This window comes from Ruditapes philippinarum, unplaced genomic scaffold (genome assembly GCF_026571515.1).
Source record: "Ruditapes philippinarum isolate M1 unplaced genomic scaffold, ASM2657151v2 ctg2822_1_1_1_1, whole genome shotgun sequence".
NCBI lineage: Eukaryota > Metazoa > Mollusca > Bivalvia > Venerida > Veneridae > Ruditapes > Ruditapes philippinarum.
The window spans coordinates 1,663-19,364 of record NW_026852228.1 but is presented as its reverse complement, the minus strand read 5'-3'; the positions used below and the strand labels follow the sequence as shown (position 1 = coordinate 19,364).

General features: G+C 32.0%; 2 protein-coding genes across 2 annotated transcripts in view; one reads left to right on the top strand and one right to left on the bottom strand.

Moving 5' to 3' along the window:
- Positions 1–12,695, top strand: part of LOC132753149 (von Willebrand factor D and EGF domain-containing protein-like) — an 87,992-nt gene extending 75,297 nt beyond the window's left edge. Inside the window, exons 15-27 of the mRNA XM_060743594.1 lie at positions 57–278; positions 1,260–1,424; positions 1,971–2,053; positions 2,347–2,428; positions 3,327–3,509; positions 4,010–4,230; positions 5,876–6,173; positions 6,760–6,909; positions 7,407–7,581; positions 7,924–8,111; positions 8,729–8,980; positions 11,910–12,012; positions 12,544–12,695. Of these exons, the coding sequence (XP_060599577.1) occupies positions 57–278; positions 1,260–1,424; positions 1,971–2,053; positions 2,347–2,428; positions 3,327–3,509; positions 4,010–4,230; positions 5,876–6,173; positions 6,760–6,909; positions 7,407–7,581; positions 7,924–8,111; positions 8,729–8,980; positions 11,910–12,012; positions 12,544–12,695 (2,274 nt within the window). The remainder of the gene's footprint in view (positions 1–56; positions 279–1,259; positions 1,425–1,970; positions 2,054–2,346; positions 2,429–3,326; positions 3,510–4,009; positions 4,231–5,875; positions 6,174–6,759; positions 6,910–7,406; positions 7,582–7,923; positions 8,112–8,728; positions 8,981–11,909; positions 12,013–12,543) is intronic.
- Positions 12,696–14,861: 2,166 nt separating this feature from the next.
- LOC132753177 (zinc finger protein 862-like) lies at positions 14,862–17,440 on the bottom strand. Its single transcript, XM_060743619.1, has one exon. It carries the CDS (start codon positions 17,097–17,099, stop codon positions 14,862–14,864), a length of 2,238 nt encoding a protein of 745 aa, XP_060599602.1. The 5' UTR covers positions 17,100–17,440.
- Positions 17,441–17,702: the final 262 nt, after the last annotated feature.

Here is a 17,702-nt window from a genome sequence, read left to right as displayed (position 1 = left end):
TAACATTCTTACGTTGTGTGTGCTCTAAAATATAATTTGTTATTTTTTGTTATTAGATATCAAATACAACCATCAACATTGATAAAGGTGACACAGCGGTTCTTCAAATGACATCAACAATGCCAATAGGCTGCAGATATGCCGATCTACCAGCGGGGGATGATTGTATTGAAAATTTTCAAATTTTTAACCGTGATAATGAAGACATACAATGCGAAGCTGGCGTTGCTAATTTAGCTGCACTACAACCAAACCAACGATGCTCAAATGGTCTGCAGGTACCATTGTCTTATCATTTAATGAACTGTTTTTAAGTAATTTAACATTCAAATGAATGATGAATTGACGTCTGCAATTTTAAATTTAGAATTCATGTTAAAATGTTGCAAATTGCTTGAGGCGTTGCTTTAATGCGTGACCGGTAATCTGCACGAATCAATAACAAGACTCAATAAAGCACAAAATTTTCATTTTGCCATTTATGGCATTTTCTTTTTCTATGATATTAAATGTCTAAATAAGATACAAATGATAATATTATACAGTTATTGACCAGTGAGCCATTGAATATGATGTGATATTCACAGCCAATATAAACTCTGGAATCAAGGTTTAGAACAAATCTCATCATTTTATTTTGTGTTGTCTGTAATTTATTTTTCAAGACCTGAGTTAAACCATTATAGCAAACACAGCAGGCATAGTCAAAGTGGCACTGAATTAAGGAATTGACAAGCAGTTTTTTGGTAGTCTGTGTAAGGAAATCTTTCTTACGGTAAAGGAACTTTAACCTGGCGTTAGCCTTCGGAATTACTGAGTCTGCCAAGTAACCAAAGGACAGGTACTGATCAATAGTTACCCCAAGATATTTGATGGATGTGGAGCTTCTATTGCAGTGCCATTACAATTTATGTTTAATTTGGAATGTGACCTGGGTGTCTACGGTGTATGTTCATTGAATATGAATCTCAATCTATTTTGAGACTGGGAAAATCCATTTCAGCAAGTGAATATGATACTACAGCCATTTAATATGATTTTATAAAAAGTTATGTTGACTACTGTTTGGACCCTTGAGATTGCAGCTATATTTAGATCAAATAATAATACTTTATGTTACTTTTACCAATTTTCGAAAGGATTTCTCATGAGACAATATACTTATGATATGACAAAAGATTAGCAAGGAAAGATGGCAATCACAGAACAACCTAATAACACCGGCTAACTGACTGTTTGAATGAATAATTTTATTTCAGACGCTAAAAAATGGATCAACTTGGAACCCTGATACAGTGTTCAATTTCTCGATAGTGACAACAGACATGAACTATGATGATAAACGGCTTTTTTACCTTTTGTTACAATTTCCCGATACAATGGGTCATGCGATTTGGAGGAATTATAAATTTCCATTGATTAAGGTACTTCTAAACATCTTGCATGCAATTACATTTCATATACTAATCGCTTTTCTTTCTGTTTAGAAATATATTATTTAAATTATGTAACCATTCAATATGTTTTTGCTCTTATTAATATCTATGAAGTAACATGTACATGGCATAAAGAAAACATTCATTAACTCCATTATCGAGACATATTCTCAATGAAATATTGGAATAGTGGAACTCCATATGAGCATGTAGTAAACTCTATCTATATATATGAATCTAAAATAGATTCAAAATGTTTGACTAGAAACAAAAAACTACCACGTTTATAAGCTAAATACATGGTGTTATACTTTAGAAAAGTATAGAACAATCCAAATACCAACAGTATGTATTCAAACCGTTGACAGATTGTGTAAAAATAAAATAATGCAATGCATAACATATTTATCAATTTCATTCCATGTTGTCCTTAAAGGTCCAGATATAATAACAGTATTTGAAAGAGGAAAACTAATTAAAAATGTTAATAGTTGAAAATACCAATAGTTGACATTGATATATTCGTATTTAAAGGTTATCGTATCTGACAATGGCGAATACAAATCAAAGATATGTTACTCTCACGTAGATCCACATATGAGATCAGCTGACGGCGTGTAAGTCTTAAAGATACCTGTATCCGTTTCTATGGCAGAATAATTAATATTTTTGCCATCACTAAACACTCAGATATCAAGTTTATTGTCTAATCTTATTTATATATATTCTAGTTTGATCTGTCATTTAAATTAATAACACTATGTTTCTTTGCTTGTTAATTTGTTTGTATTTTTTATAATACTTAATAATAATTCTTTGGTATAAAAGTAACCAAAAACATTTTTCGAGTGTATAATCAAAACTATTTACAAAGAAACAATATTTAATAATGATTATTCTGATGTCACAGATATTATGATCAACACAAAAAGAACGGTCAGCCTTTTCCTGGTGTGTTCATGTTATATCATAACACTAAATATGGAATCGAGGTAGGTCTTATAAGGCATGGCAATATTTACCGTAAATATTCAAATGCTATCATTTATATGAATATTGATGTCTTCTTCATTGTAAGTGTTTGGCATAAATGAATTTCACCAAATTACGGAGAATAAGATTTACAATGTAAATTGTAAAATAGAATGGTTATAAATGAGATAAACTCATTAACAATATGCAATGTAATATTCTTTTTTATAAATTTATAAACATTAACTTTATGCATGTTATATTGATAGTGTAATTGTTGATTTTAGAAAGAGTTGTGTCATAGAATGCCTGTTTGTTTTACAATTTTTATGTAGACGTAAAAAATAAAATGTTCCGACAAAAAAAAAATATTCAGCTATTTTCAGAAGTTTTAATCATGATTTGAAGCATGTGCAAGTGACCCTTTATAAGGAAATATATAATGCAATATACAAACGTATTTCTTTAAAGGGACTTCACTGAGGTTTTCTGACATGATGGGACTGCAAATATTTTTTCCAGATAGATGTAACATTTGATGTAGGTTTAGACCACTAATCTTTGTGCAAAATTTCAGATCATTTGCACACTTCGTTTTTCCAGAATAATAATTCAAATTGTAAAAAAATGACCAAAAATGAAAAGCGTTTAAACACTTTTCACTAAAATCTGTTTAAGAAAAGCATAACAATACTATTTTCAATTTATTTTATTTTTTAACTATCTTTGTATATATTTCTGTTTAAAGTGCCCCAGCTCATTTATGTAAGAAATTCAAATGTAATGTTTTAGGCTTTTAAACCTCAGTGGAGTCCCTTTAAAATGGGGTTATGGAAAATTCATTTTTTTTTGTAAACTACACGCGACACATACAGCTTTTAACAATTTAAGATTTTGAAGTATGAATTGTATTTTTAGGTTCAAGAAAAATCTAAGATCTGCAGTGGTGTAAGGGCGACGTGTGCCTGTGGTGTTGCTATTCGAGCCGGTAAAGATGTTTTCATGATTAATAGGTGTGGCAGTATAAACTATATTGGTTTTACAAAATGCGAAGACGGTGGAATTTTACAAGTCGTAAGGATAAATGATTACACATACGATGTAAGTGTTATTTTAAGCTTTGACAATTAGTGAAGACAATCAATAATATACTAGTAACGATCATGATTTTTTCTAAAGGTTTAGAAATGATGAAATATACATTTAAATTTTGAAAACGGTGTCTGATATAATCCTTTAATGCATGAAAGTATAAGAACGTTAAAGATATTAAATGTTGTGTTTTGCGATTTTAGAGTTTCAATATGTCTTGCTTGGATCCCCACCCCCACCCCAAAAAATCAAATCAATCCACGCTTAGGTACAACAGTTATTCATTCAAATTGTCATATGTGTTGTTAAAGAATACGAAAGAGTCGCGAAATATGAAAAAATAAAATCTATAAGTACTTACTGAATACTATGTCTTAAAAACTGAACGTGATGTTGCTTTTGTTTCAGTATTATTATGTATTGTATCAATTTTTATTGTTTTTGCATGTATTCACTTTATTTGCATTCCACATGTGTATTTTGAAATACACCTATTTTTCCAATTTAAGGTTTTTACACCAATTGGTACTAAAATAACAATTAGGCTACACGGTTACTTTATGAACATTGACATAACAATGGCACCTAAAGACTTGCTTAACATTGAGGGACTATGTGGCCAGTTTGACAATAATCCAGCCAATGATTTTCGACATAGAGACGGAACTATTTCAGAAAACAATTCAGCTGATAAAAACAGCCATTTTGCAGACTTTACAGAAAGCTGGAGGTAATAATATTATAGACTAAGTATCTGTTTGAACAGTAAATAGGTAATCCAAATGAATAAAAACAAAATACTGTTTGTGGTGGACTTCTATCCTTTGAATATAAGAGTGAAAGCTATTCCTTGTTTTGTCCTTGCTACACCTATATTTAAGATCACTTTGTATTATTGAAATGAATAACAACATACCATATTTTTACTTCATTAACACTTTGAGATTTAATCCTATTTTTACAATTGCTAAAATAAAAGATTTAATTCACAAATAAATGCTAGTATTACGGTCCAAATAGAACATTTTTTTTATTTCTCAACAATGAAAGATGTTACTGAAGTCTATATAACAAATTGAACCGAACCTTTATATAGTAAATGTTTAAGAGCATGAGAAACTCGAGGATTCCTGAAACATGAAATAAACATGAATTTGTAATTATATAAGAACTCAAGAGGAGTAAGAAATTAGAACTGTGGAGTTTCAATGTTATACAATTAAATAAAACTTACATAAGAGCTCATGTGGAGTATGAACTTAGACTAAGGAGAAAATAAGTGAGTATAATACGTAAATAATAATAATAATATAATAGTTTCGTAAGACTTACATAAGATTGAAATAAAATAATTACGATAGAGTATATGCCTATTATAACTATTGAGTATAAGCACAAATAAAAAATATGAAACAATACAATTTATGTGTTGGTTTACATATGCATACATACATTGTATGATACAAATAACAAAAACAAAATAAATAAAGATCGTAATTTCACGACACTGTTGTCTGCGTAATATTTGATACGCCCATTTACTATTTTCTATCATGCAAGTCTGTTATCACCAGAGACTTGTAATATTACCAAGCCCTGATTTGTTTTATTCGTGAAACTTTTACCGAGTTATTGTCGTGAAGTGTCTAGATTCATATTGTCGAAGGCTTTCTCCTTTAATTGTTTCTAACGTAATTATGGCCCTTTGTTTTAACACAGACGTAATATAGAAACATTTTTTCTGCAACTTCTACGTCTCTGAATCAATCTCAAAATATTGAACTAAGAAATTCAAATAGTTCAAATAGTCAAATAGTATAATTCATGCACTTGATCGTCTGTCAGTCTGAAACAATTTCATGTTATATTTCCTTTAAATGTGTCAGTAGTTAATGTTTCGTCAGGTTCCTTCCACCCATCAAGCTTTTGCTATAAAATACGGACCCGGACATGCCAATAGTCAGATTTCACATGAAACCATCTGTTCTAACCTCGAACCTTTCAACTCCCTGCACCTCTACATTTTCATTTTGGTTATAACCAAAGTTTTACAAGCCAATTGTCATTAGTTGATTTAGCATACTGTAGTTTTTGGGGACTTTGCGATTTAATGAATTCGATGGAAAATTATAACACGTCATTGCTGTTTTAAGATAAATAAAAAAAAATGGATAAATGGATAAATAAATAAATAAATAAATAAAATAAATGAATAAATGAATAAAATAAATTAAATAAATAAATTAATAAATATAGTTAGTACCACGGTGTCAGAGAAAAACATTCTATGCACAAGACCTCTAGTGTTCATAAAGGATTATACTTTAACTTTTTTGCGTTTAAAACTCTTGTCACTTTTTTCTTCTCTCTTTCAGTTTGACTTTGGATGAAACAAAGCCACTCAACTTATTTCTTACAGGACATAGGGATTTAACCAGTTGGGGTGATTTAAATGGTATGTTTTGTGTCTGTAGCTCTACATCAGTAGCAGAAGCAGCATGCTATCCCACCCAATATTTGAATTGTACAATGAGCAGATCAATAACTGGTACAAAATGTAAAGTACCAAACAGGAGGAAAAGAAGTGCTAAACATGACAAAGAAATAGAAAGATTACTTCAGTTAATGTCTTCAACAGAACAAAATACAGCTGAAATTAACACTAGGATCAAGGTAAATTTGAAAATGTTGCATTTCTTAAGATAAAATACATTAGTACTCACAACATGGTATTGTATTCTTAGCTACATTCTATAAAAAACAATTTATGATATAAAAAAGTAGATAAAGCGTTTACATTATGACCCATATTATAGTTTCTTTCTTTGTTTCTTTCTTTCTTTCTTTTAATACTTTTATATATCTGTAAAATGTTTTGTCTACCAATGTTCATATTATAATATACTATGTATATTTATGATCACCTCATTATATTTCCCATTGCTATGTCATGTTTGTTGTATTATGTTGTATGTGGGCCGGAGGCCTAAATATGTTACAAGAAATAAACTTCATTCATTTGTTCGTTTGTTCGTTCGTTCGTTCGTTCGTTCATTCATTCATTCATTCATTCATTCATTCTTTTATTGTGCCGTTAAAATGATTAACTAATATTATCCAGATATTACTCATTAAGTTTGGTTTGCACTAAGTATTATCAGATTGTTTTTTTTGTGTAACACTTTTTTCTGTTAAATTGATTTTACTGCCTTTGAATCTCATAAACATGCCATCATAATTGATTACAATTTTTGATCAGCGTCAAGATATCAATATAATTACGGAAACAGCAGCTCAAAAACTGTGTGCAGACAAAATTTCCGGTAGTCTAGCTGTGCAAGGATATTCAGAAGTTATTGGCAATGAAGATCCTGATGAAGTTATAAGTCAATGTACATTTGATGTAATGGTAAGGAACCTCTTTATCCTAATACGACTTACTTTAGAAGATCGGAATAAAAATTTTAATAGACGACATTAAACAGTACTTGCAAAATGTTACAATAATAAACAATCACATATTTATTAGTGATTTTAAAATATGAACTAATTAGTCTTTTTCTTTTTGACTTTTAGTTATTTATTTGTTTAATCATGCAGAAAAATATTCATACACAAAGAATGAAATTTGCCATATCATAAAACATTAACTTAGCCCCCTATGCAACGAATTATAAAATGAATGTAGTTTTATCCATATCAAATATTTATGAAGAATCTGGTAAAATATAAATTAAACAAAATGTAAGTCAACAAAAAAAAGCCTAAGAAATATTATCCATATATATACTTGTAACCAAAGCACGCTTTTGGTCCTAAATGTTTTTCACTTAGTTAAGAAAGAAACACACATACGTAGAGTGAATATGTTTACATTTTACAAATTTAAATGTCATTCTTTTTCAGGTTGGAAACGATACGTCATGGGCTCGAGCACATGTAGAATCTGTTAATAATATTGTAAAGAATATAATAGAAAGGGAACCTTCATACACTGCAAATAACACTGAAAAGGTTATTACATTCTTTAAAAATACATGCCCTGGAAACTGTAGCAACAACGGTGAATGTACACACACAAGTAAGTGATTTATTTATATTTATAAAATACTTATATGAAACTGTTCTTTAATTATGTTTGTTTTGTTTTCAATAAAACAATCAAACTAAATAGATATGGTCATATCTAAAGTAACATTATGTCAAGTTGATGATAGAGTGATAGAAATTACTGGCAAATAATGGTTATCATAAACTGATTTATATAAAACATCTTTACGTAATGAAGGAAATTTCAAAAATAGGTAAGCACTTATCTCCAAAGTATGAGGTGTCTGCGATTACTCATAAAGACTGAATTGTATCTAAATCATCGTGTTTGATTTTTCGGTTCTTAAGTTGATCTTAGAGATATAAATTACAGGTGAGTGTGATTGCTTTGAATTTTTCCATGGAGCGGAATGTGACATAGATGAAAGAGATCCTTTGATAATTGACGACATAGAAGGTGGCGGAGAATGTGATCTAGGTGATGGCGAAGAATGTAAATGTTTCCATATCAGATCTTCAAATATTCTTGAAGGTTTAAAATGCAAAGCCAATGCTTTCAAGGTATATAATATATACATTGCTGTTACATTTTCTTGTTCTATGCATTAAATGATATCAAGTAATTCAAGAATAAAGCATTGCATACGTGAGAGGTGATGTTTTTAATTCTACTTATTTTCCCAATTCTTATATAAACAGATGACTAGTGTAAAAACTGAGCGTGTCAATTTTATCTCTAAATTTTGTTTCAATGGTCTTATAGATTGCCTGTGTTTGCTGAACCGTCAAAACCTTTCAGAATTTCGCTTGATTAAAAACAATATCCTATGTATTATTGCTCTAAACTTTGATTTAACTTATTGCTATTTCAAGTTAAATTTTGAATTCTGCTTTAGCCGTTTCTACAGAGCATTGACTGTGACTTGCATTTTTCAGTGACGTCCTTCATCAGGCTCAATCAAACCGAGCCTGCAACATTTTCTATTAAACTGTTTTGAGATTATTTTCCTCTCCATTGTACGAAATACAATCATGTTTCATCAATACCCTCAATGTTAAACTGGAAACATTAGCTACTGTGTGCGTTTGATAGTTTGTCACATTTAACTACACATTCATAAATCATTGAATTGCTTTTTTCCTTGAAAATGATAAGGGCATTTTATGTTTTGAAATAGATTTCAGTCACTGGTGAAAGGGAGATGCAATACACAAAGTCATTCATAGGTGGATATGAGGATATATTTACTGGGGTGTGCTGTGTTCAAGACAACATAATTGATACGGAAAGTTTATTTGTTACGCAATACGATTTTTCTATCAGCAATAATGGTTTAACGTACGGAAACTATAAGAGTCTTTACGTGTTCGACTCAACTTGCCAAGAAGGGGAGTATACTTCTTTCGAAAACGCATCATTCAGCTTAAAGGTACGATAAAAACAAAAAGTCGCGACTCTAAACTATTCTGAAATTTATACTTATCCACGAATGGGATTTGAGTATAGAAACAAATTTTTTATCTTTATTGTCAATGTTTTTTTTACTTGGAATTAAATCTGACTTACTTTTCCTATACAACAACAACTATCTGAAAATGATTTTCAAATTTTATTTTGTAAATCTGTGCCTGCACTTTTATAAAACCATTGACTATGCAGCCGGGTGTCTGTGCTAGTGAACGTGACTGCAAAAATTCTACTGAGACAAAATGCGTTTTCTAATGCATAATGTCTTGGGTTTTATAACAATTCTGTTAAACACTTGTTACGAATATAAGAATCTTACACTGGCTGCCGGTAAAGACCGGAATATCTAGCTCGAGAGTAACTATTTACGGTTGTAACGAGGCTCTGCCGAGAGCCAGATATCTTCGTATGTACCGACAGCAAGTGTTGATTCTTTTTCTTGCGTATCAAATAACATTTATTTTCGGAACAGAAATTACGAAAACTGATTTTCATTTCACACTTTTTTCTTATAGTAGCGTATAAACTTACAAACTTAATTCATTACTGTAAAATGACGTCATCCTTAGAACGCAATTCATTCATAAAAGGCGCCCTGAAATGACGTCATTTAAAGTACGCGTCTTGTCTTAATTGGGGGTGTAAGATAGGGTTTTCCAGCACTAGTGAGAACAATGTTACACTAGCTGCCGGTACAGACCAGAATATCTAGCTCGAGGGTAGCTGTTTACGGCGGTAACGAGGCTCTGCCGAGTTTCCGCTTAACAGTTACCCGAGAGCAAGATATTTTCGGCTGTACCCACAGCCGGTGTTTGATTCTTTTTCTTGCATATTACATGTCAATTATTTTCCGAACAAAAATTAAGAAAACTGATATTCTCATTACGCACTTCTTTCTTATAGTAGCATATGAACTTTCAACTTCATTCATAAATGTAAAATGACGTCATCCTAAGAACGCAATTCATTCATAAAAGGCGCGCGGCAATGATGTCAATTTAAGCACGTGATTTGTCTTACATGGGGTGTAAGACAGGGTTTCCTAGCACTAGTGTAATAGGTAGACACCTGTCTGACATGCAAGAAATGTATGCTTTAACTGAGACTCATTGACTGGGTTCAAAAACGATACTTCTTTAAAGTGTATGAAGCTATATATATGAGGCAAAAAATGTTTGGATTTTTAAAAAGAAAACTTCCAAACAGGGTCTTTCAAAACGAATGGTCTTGAGTCGGACCAATTTTACGAAAAAAAAATGTTTCGGTTGAATCACATGATAAGGTAGTCTACCGACCGTGATCAGGCTTAGTACATCACCATTCAAAAATCAAATTATAAGATGTTTTGTTAAATCGATCAAAGAATTACTGAAAACTAATCCTGGCTGCATTACGTTATTAGTTGTTACTTTAAAAAGTAACAATTTTGTAGATTTGCAATGAAATTAGGATTTTTTTTCGTTCCTGGTGTCAAGGTAAAAATTTGCTGCTCATATTTGAAAATATGTCCGAGTTTTATAAAAAAAAAAGTATGCATTGTTCAATGGGAAAATAGAAATACAGTAAAAAGGTGTTATTTAATCGTATCATGTAATAAGTTTATAATATAATTCACGATGTTATTTACAAATATTTGATGTTTAATTAGGTGCATTTTCAAAATTGCGACGTTTATCGGCAAATTGTCAGAACAAGCAATTTGTTTTTCAACAGATATGCCTTTAAAAACATTATTTTCTGAAATATTTATCCTTTTTTCACAAGTTTAAAGATTTTTAAAAGAACATCATGTCGTTAGAATTTTCATTTTTGCTCCTGTATTTAATTTTCGCCCTTTTCTTGAACACTTACTTAATTTGCGTGTAGCAAACTATGCAGAGTTCTGCCGAAACATGTTTAATTTTAGCGAGAAGGGTTTACATAGCGCGTTTCCGGACCATTCTATTTGAAAGACCCTGTATGAAATAAAAATGGCAATAAATTGCCCTACTTAAAATAGCAAAATAATATTTTGTTCCGAAACATTTTATTCTGTTTATGTACATTAATTATGTGTGTTAAACAATGGAGACATTCTATGTTACAACTTTTCAGGAAGCAACCATATAATAATAGAACCAATATAATTTTACTGTTGATAAATTTTATAAAATATTTCATAAAATATATAGAGGATATTTGTTTGTTTTGCATGTAAGATTGAAATATAATTTCACTGAGTGAACACCAGATGCAATATTTTCACGAGTGGCGTAGCCACGAGTGAAAATATAATAGCTGGTGTCCACGAATGAAATATATTTCAATCTTATATGTAAAACAAATAAATTTTCTTTTTATTTCATGCGTTTTAAGTAATTTTAAGTAATTTTTACTGATTTTGCCGCGTAACGTCGCGCATTCTCCTTCGTGACGTCATCACATCATGACGTCACATCAACAAATTTGAAATATAGTTCTGTTAAATTTCTCTAATTTTGTTACATTTTTAGCATAATGTATGGTGACATCGACTTTCTTTTCCGAAAGAAGCAAAATTTACGCATGACGGCATTTATTTTTGCCTGTTATTCCATTCAGTTTTGATTTTCTTTTCATCCGCATTCAGATATAGTCCGGCTACAGTGATAATTATATTTTATAAATTTCACTAGTGGTTTATCAGAATATAATCATCTGATATATTACAACAAAACACTGGAAAGCATGAAATAAAGATTTATACCCTTTAAATTCTATACAAAAATAGAAAACATGTTTTTCTAAAGGTCACTTGACTTGAAAAAAATTGTTTTTATCTTGTTTTATATGTATCAAATAATCACCTTTAGCACACAATAAATATATGTGTGACATCATATATGTTTGAGAACAAACTAATTCCATTTAAGACTGGATTCTGTTTCATCAATGGATTTTGTACAGCGGAAAAAGAGATGGCTCCTGTTGGTTGTTTAGCATGTCAGTCTATAAAGGATAAATATAACTGGACAGGTACGTTTTTCATAGTAGTCATGGTTAAGTGTTGTTATATTTTAGGCACATGTCTAGATTGCGAACAGTTACATTAACGCATTTTCATTATAGGATTATGCTTCTGACGCTGCTAGCGTAACTTGCATTCACCCTGCCGTACAATCAAAGTGCTGGGGGTTGTCATATTGTTGTGTTATCAATCTTTAATCAATTTCTTTGTATCATTTTAGCTCTTCTCTGTCATAATAATTAGGTACAGCACTTTTATCTTTATATTTCTTTTCACAATTGTCTTCCTGTTTGTCATCTTTAATATAATTGACAAGTCAACGGTTTATTGGCTCTTAGGAATAACTTTCCTCAAGTTGAATATCATCTAATATTCTCATAGTAATCAACACGGTATTTATCTTTTAATAAGAATAAATAAACCTGATAGTTTTCTCTATTAATATGCATTTCTTACAATCGTTTACCGACGCCTTAATGTCCAATGTACATATATTTTTCTCGAGCTCTATACGCCATTTATTATCAATGCTATTTCAGTTTATAACCCATGCCAGAATAGTGGTTCTTGTACTGACGAAACTAACGGCTATTCTTGCGTTTGCGTTGATGGATATGGCGGGAAGAATTGTGAAATCGGTAACGCTTACATTTTTTTCAAAAGACTAAATGTAAAGCAATTTATCAAATAAGTAAAAATATCGACCCGTTTCTTTCCTTTTGATAAGCTAGTGTGTTGATAATTTTTAAGTAGACATTTTTGACAGTAGACATTTTATTTTATTCCAATAGGCTTTAAAGCCCATGCGGACATAAATCATTCACAATAACGAACAATGTATGACATAAACATATATACATAATTTCAGCAATCATGAAAAATGTTTGGAGAAGATCAATTTTGATTGATAAAGTAAATACCAGCCGAAAATTTTCTTAAGTACAGTAGGGTGAACGTGTCAGTTTACACGCAAAACGCACGTTACACGCTATACGAACGCACGTTACACGCTATACGAACGCACGTTATACGCACGCAAAACGAAACGAAATACGCAGACGCACGCATAACGATATACGCTAAACGAAATACGCTAAACGATATACGCACGCTAAAACGCACGCAAAATGAAAACGTTTCTAAACCTTTATTAAAACATCGTAATCATTTTAAGTTTTTAACAACTTTAGCTACATGTAGAACGTTTAAGCGATAAATTTTGATCATCATATATATAGATGTAAGGTAGCTAGAAATGTATTTTAAACGAGTTTATGTAAGAACTGAAATGCACTCAACCTAGCACCGAAATAAATTTTTGTCACAACCTCAACAAATGATTTTTAGATATATTTATAAGCTATCATGCGCTAATATCGAAAGTAAAAAATTTAATGTAAAGTGTGTCCTTTTTATACGCAATTGGATAAAGAACTATCCCTTGCATTCACTACGTAATCTCTACGTAATAGTCCAAAATGGCCGACATTGAAAAAATCATTGCAAATTTTTATAAATATACAGTGGTAACAATTAAATTCAGATGGATTTATGTGGCAAATCTATATATTAAGTGAGGCTGCATCATAAACAATCGAAATATATAATCTTGAGTGTAAAATAAAGGAATTAACTATTTTGACAGAAGTCACGAAAACAGATTAAAAACACAGGATTCCACCACGGATAACATTGAGGGAAATGGATAACATTAAAGGAAAAGCTTCCAGAATCAAGAATGATTAAATTGCTGGCACAATACGTAGATTTAAGTTGATGTCCTGTATGTTTCTTTAGGACACCGCAATTGATTTACTGTCTTGTCGCCTGTAAAAGCTTCTCAAAACGAAAGTGAAAGTAGAAATAATCAGCGAAATCACTAAAAAAGGTAAAATTTCTAGGACATTACAATATATTAGTATAGATCTATATAAATATTAAGAACGCAATTTTATTTTAGGTCTGAAACTGTAATCAAGAGGAAAAAAATGAGGAAAATTATTGGATTTACAAAGACAGCACAACAGAAAATATTTTTCATATCACTATAAATTGAAACTTATTGATCTGCGCTTAATATGTAATAAGAAATTAGTCAGAGCCTATGAACGGGGAAGTCGTTAAAAAATTCCTTTCTTTCTTTCCGTTTTAAAATTATCATTCGGTATTACATGCACCGCTTCCCTTTTCACTCAGAACACTCGACGTTTATTATTTATCCGATAAGTTGAGATTTATCGGAATACCCCGCCTTTTATCATTGAGTTACATTGTAAATGGTGGCCCCCGACTAGAACTGACACTGAAAATTTCATTGATAGGTATAGAATTCTATATATTTTTTAATTGTTTTTTATTTGATTTTCTTTTAAATATACACATGTAGTCTATAGCCGGGCAAGTCAAAGCCCGGACCCGCGGTTTTTGACTTCCCCGTATTAATATGCTTTATCACACACCAGTGCCGATTTTGCCACTCAGTAAATATGGTATTGCACATCCATGCATATAATTTGACATGACCTCATTAGCGTTATAAAAACATTATGTAAAGATGGCTAAATGGTAATCAGGGCCGGCAAAATCTCAGAAAATTGTACTTGTCCACGGACAAGTAACTTTAGAAATTTACTTGTCCGTACTCTATGTTCACTTGTCCGTATTTTGTATGTAATATTCAATAAAGAGAAGCAAATATGAACTTTCTTCAATTTTATTAAACATTTTATGCCATTAACCCACATTGTTTAAAAATTTATTAATATATTAGGATTATATATCTTATATTTATAAAATATAAACAGCAGTACTTAGTAGGTTAATGTGAAATGAAGGTGATGGACAAATTGGGTGTATTTTACTGCACAGAACATTGGTCTTTTGCCAGCTTTTCTTTCAGCTTTGCTCTTGTGTCATTTATCAGTTGAGTATCCTGCTGCTCAGGCTCAATATCAATATTAGCACTGCTGCTTGATGGCTCAACAGGCTTTTTAGATTTGGGCTTATGTGTAAGATGCCTACTGCCCTTACTGCTACCCAACCAGTACAACACACTGTCTGTGGGGTCAAACTCTTCAAGACTAGGACCAGACATTACAATACGCATCTGATTAAGAAGATTAGCTTGGCTCATTGAACTACGACTTGGGGTTTTAATCAAATTCATAGATGAGAATGACCGCTCACACTCAGCTGTGGAAGGAGATATAGCAAACAACATTTCTATAAGAGTAGCAATATGGACGAAGGTCTTCTCATTTGACTGAAGTATTTGTGTCAGGACAGCCAAAGGATGACCACTCTTTTGCATTGACAACCTAACCTTTAATTGCTGCCACTCAGAAGGAATGTTTGCTTTATCTTCTTCTGACAGTATGTTTTCATAGCATTGAACCAACGAAACAATGTCAGCATTGCCATATACAGACAAGTCATCTAGTGAGTTTGGCCAAAGTCTAAAATCAAATACACTAAAGTTAACAATAGGCACATCAGACAGGTTGCTGAACCTATGCAAAATATCTTGACTGATGTTACGTAAAAACCTTATAATATCATTGTCTTCAGCAAAGACTTTTGGCAGAGGACCATTTAGCTTGACCCCTTTGTAGAGCCTGGCATCAGTATCAAATGTATCATAAAACTCCTGTAGACTTTCTCCAGGAGTAACAGTCATTGCATGAAGATGTGTATATAAGGTATTTACAGCTTCCTGAATTTCAAATATTAACAAATCATTCAACTGAAACAACTGGCTAACAGAGGTTACATGTCTAAGTATATCAAGCATCAAATGCATGTATTTAACAAATTTAACTTGAGTAATATCGCTATGAATTTTCTTAGCTTGTGATTTTTCATCAGTTTTTTTAGATGTTTCTATCACCTGCTCAAGATGCATCACTGTAGCCTCATAGTCCTGTACAACAGCATTTACTGCACGACGTTTACTAGATACCCAACGAATTGATTTTATGTCAGAATACATAATAAGGTCTTTGTCCAGAACTTCAGAAATACTACAAAGGTGTGCTCGTCGTTTGGGACTTGGAGAATAGAATCTATAAATACGCTTAATGGTACTTTCAAACTGTTCAAGATAAGATTCTGTTTTAGCAGCATCTAAAACTCCAAGTTCCAAACGATGAGCTACACAGTGAGTAACTATCACTTTGTGATTAACACAATCTGAAATCTTTTTAGCTACACCATTTTTGGCACCCATATTCACACTGGCACCGTCCATGTTTATGCATGCAAGTACTGGTTTACTGTCCCGATTTTCAATATCAATGTCAATAGTTTTCAGTCCATTTTTGATAGCTGAAAACACGCCATTTGCATCAGGGGTATGTAGTGCCTCTATACTAGCTATACTGGTTACTGGAGACTTAGTATCTGGGTCTACAAACCGAACAAGGACACACTCTTGATCAACTATGGATGAGTCAGTGCTTGAATCAGACATTACAGTGTAAAACTTTGCTTGCTTCAATTTAGATACCAATGTATCATGAAGTGATTCAGAAATAGACTTCACAAATTCAACACAAGCTTTCCTATTGAGGTGGTCAGAACCAAGATCTAGGCCATTTTTCTTTTGAATGCTGCATATATATTCATAGTCAGAGAAAGGTTTCCGATTTTTTGCCACTCCAAAAGCAGTATGGAATAACATTTTAAATTTGTCAGTTTGTCCTTCATTGTATTTCTGTACGGTCTTCTCTAAATCCCCCTCAAATTTAGTGTTAGTATTTTTAAGTTTCTCTCTGTCAGACTTCAGCTTGCATGATGCATGTTTTGCACTTTTTTCATGAGCATACAGCGTGTCTTTTCTACTTATTATTTGACCAATATAAAGGCCACATTTCTGGTCTGCAAGCATAGGAAATTGCCGGCAAATTTTACAGGTACCTGCGGCTTTATCATCGACTCGAAGCCATGGGAATTCTTTTAACCAAGCGTCTTGAAAAGCACGTTTTCTTTTCAAAGTATCATATTTTTTGTCATAATCTTTCTTACTCTTTTTAGGGGGAGGCTCTTCTACTTTACTAGAAGGCTTAGCATTCGGTGATTTTATAAGAAAACGTTCCATTTCATAAATTTCTAAAATCTCGTCTGCTACAATTTTCACCGGAAACGAAAAAAAGGTATGCTCTAAAATTTTACCAAATTCGCGAGACGATACGAAGATAACGTAAGGACCGCATAAAATTATTGGGCCGACTATTAAACTATTTCCGCTTTCGTGTTCAAAGTCGTAAACATCCGTTTAATTATGTGTGTGTGTTTTTTTTTAAAAGAACTGGATTTTTCTGCAGCATTCCTATTAACCGCCGAAATTTACTTGTCCACGGACAAGTAAACTGCAGAATTTTACTTGCCCGGACCTACAATTGTACGACTCGGGCAACTCGGACAATTGATTTTGCCGGCCCTGCAGTCTGGTAGCGTTATACTATAGGCGGATAAATGAAAAACTCCTCTTATTTCACTTTAAACGGTCTTTATTCCATGTATGTGATACAGTAGGGTGAACGATTCAGTTTACACGCAAAACGCACGTTGCGGAAAAAACGCATGCACGTTACATGCTATACGAACACACGTTACACGCACCCTTTATGAAACGAAATACGCAAACGCGTGCAAAACGAAATACGCTATACGATATACGCACGCTAAAACGCAGGCAAAA

What these genes read in the sequence shown, in the direction of transcription:
- LOC132753177 (XM_060743619.1), bottom strand. Translation starts at nt 17,099, where the DNA reads ATGGAACGTTTTCTTATAAAATCACCGAATGCTAAGCCTTCTAGTAAA.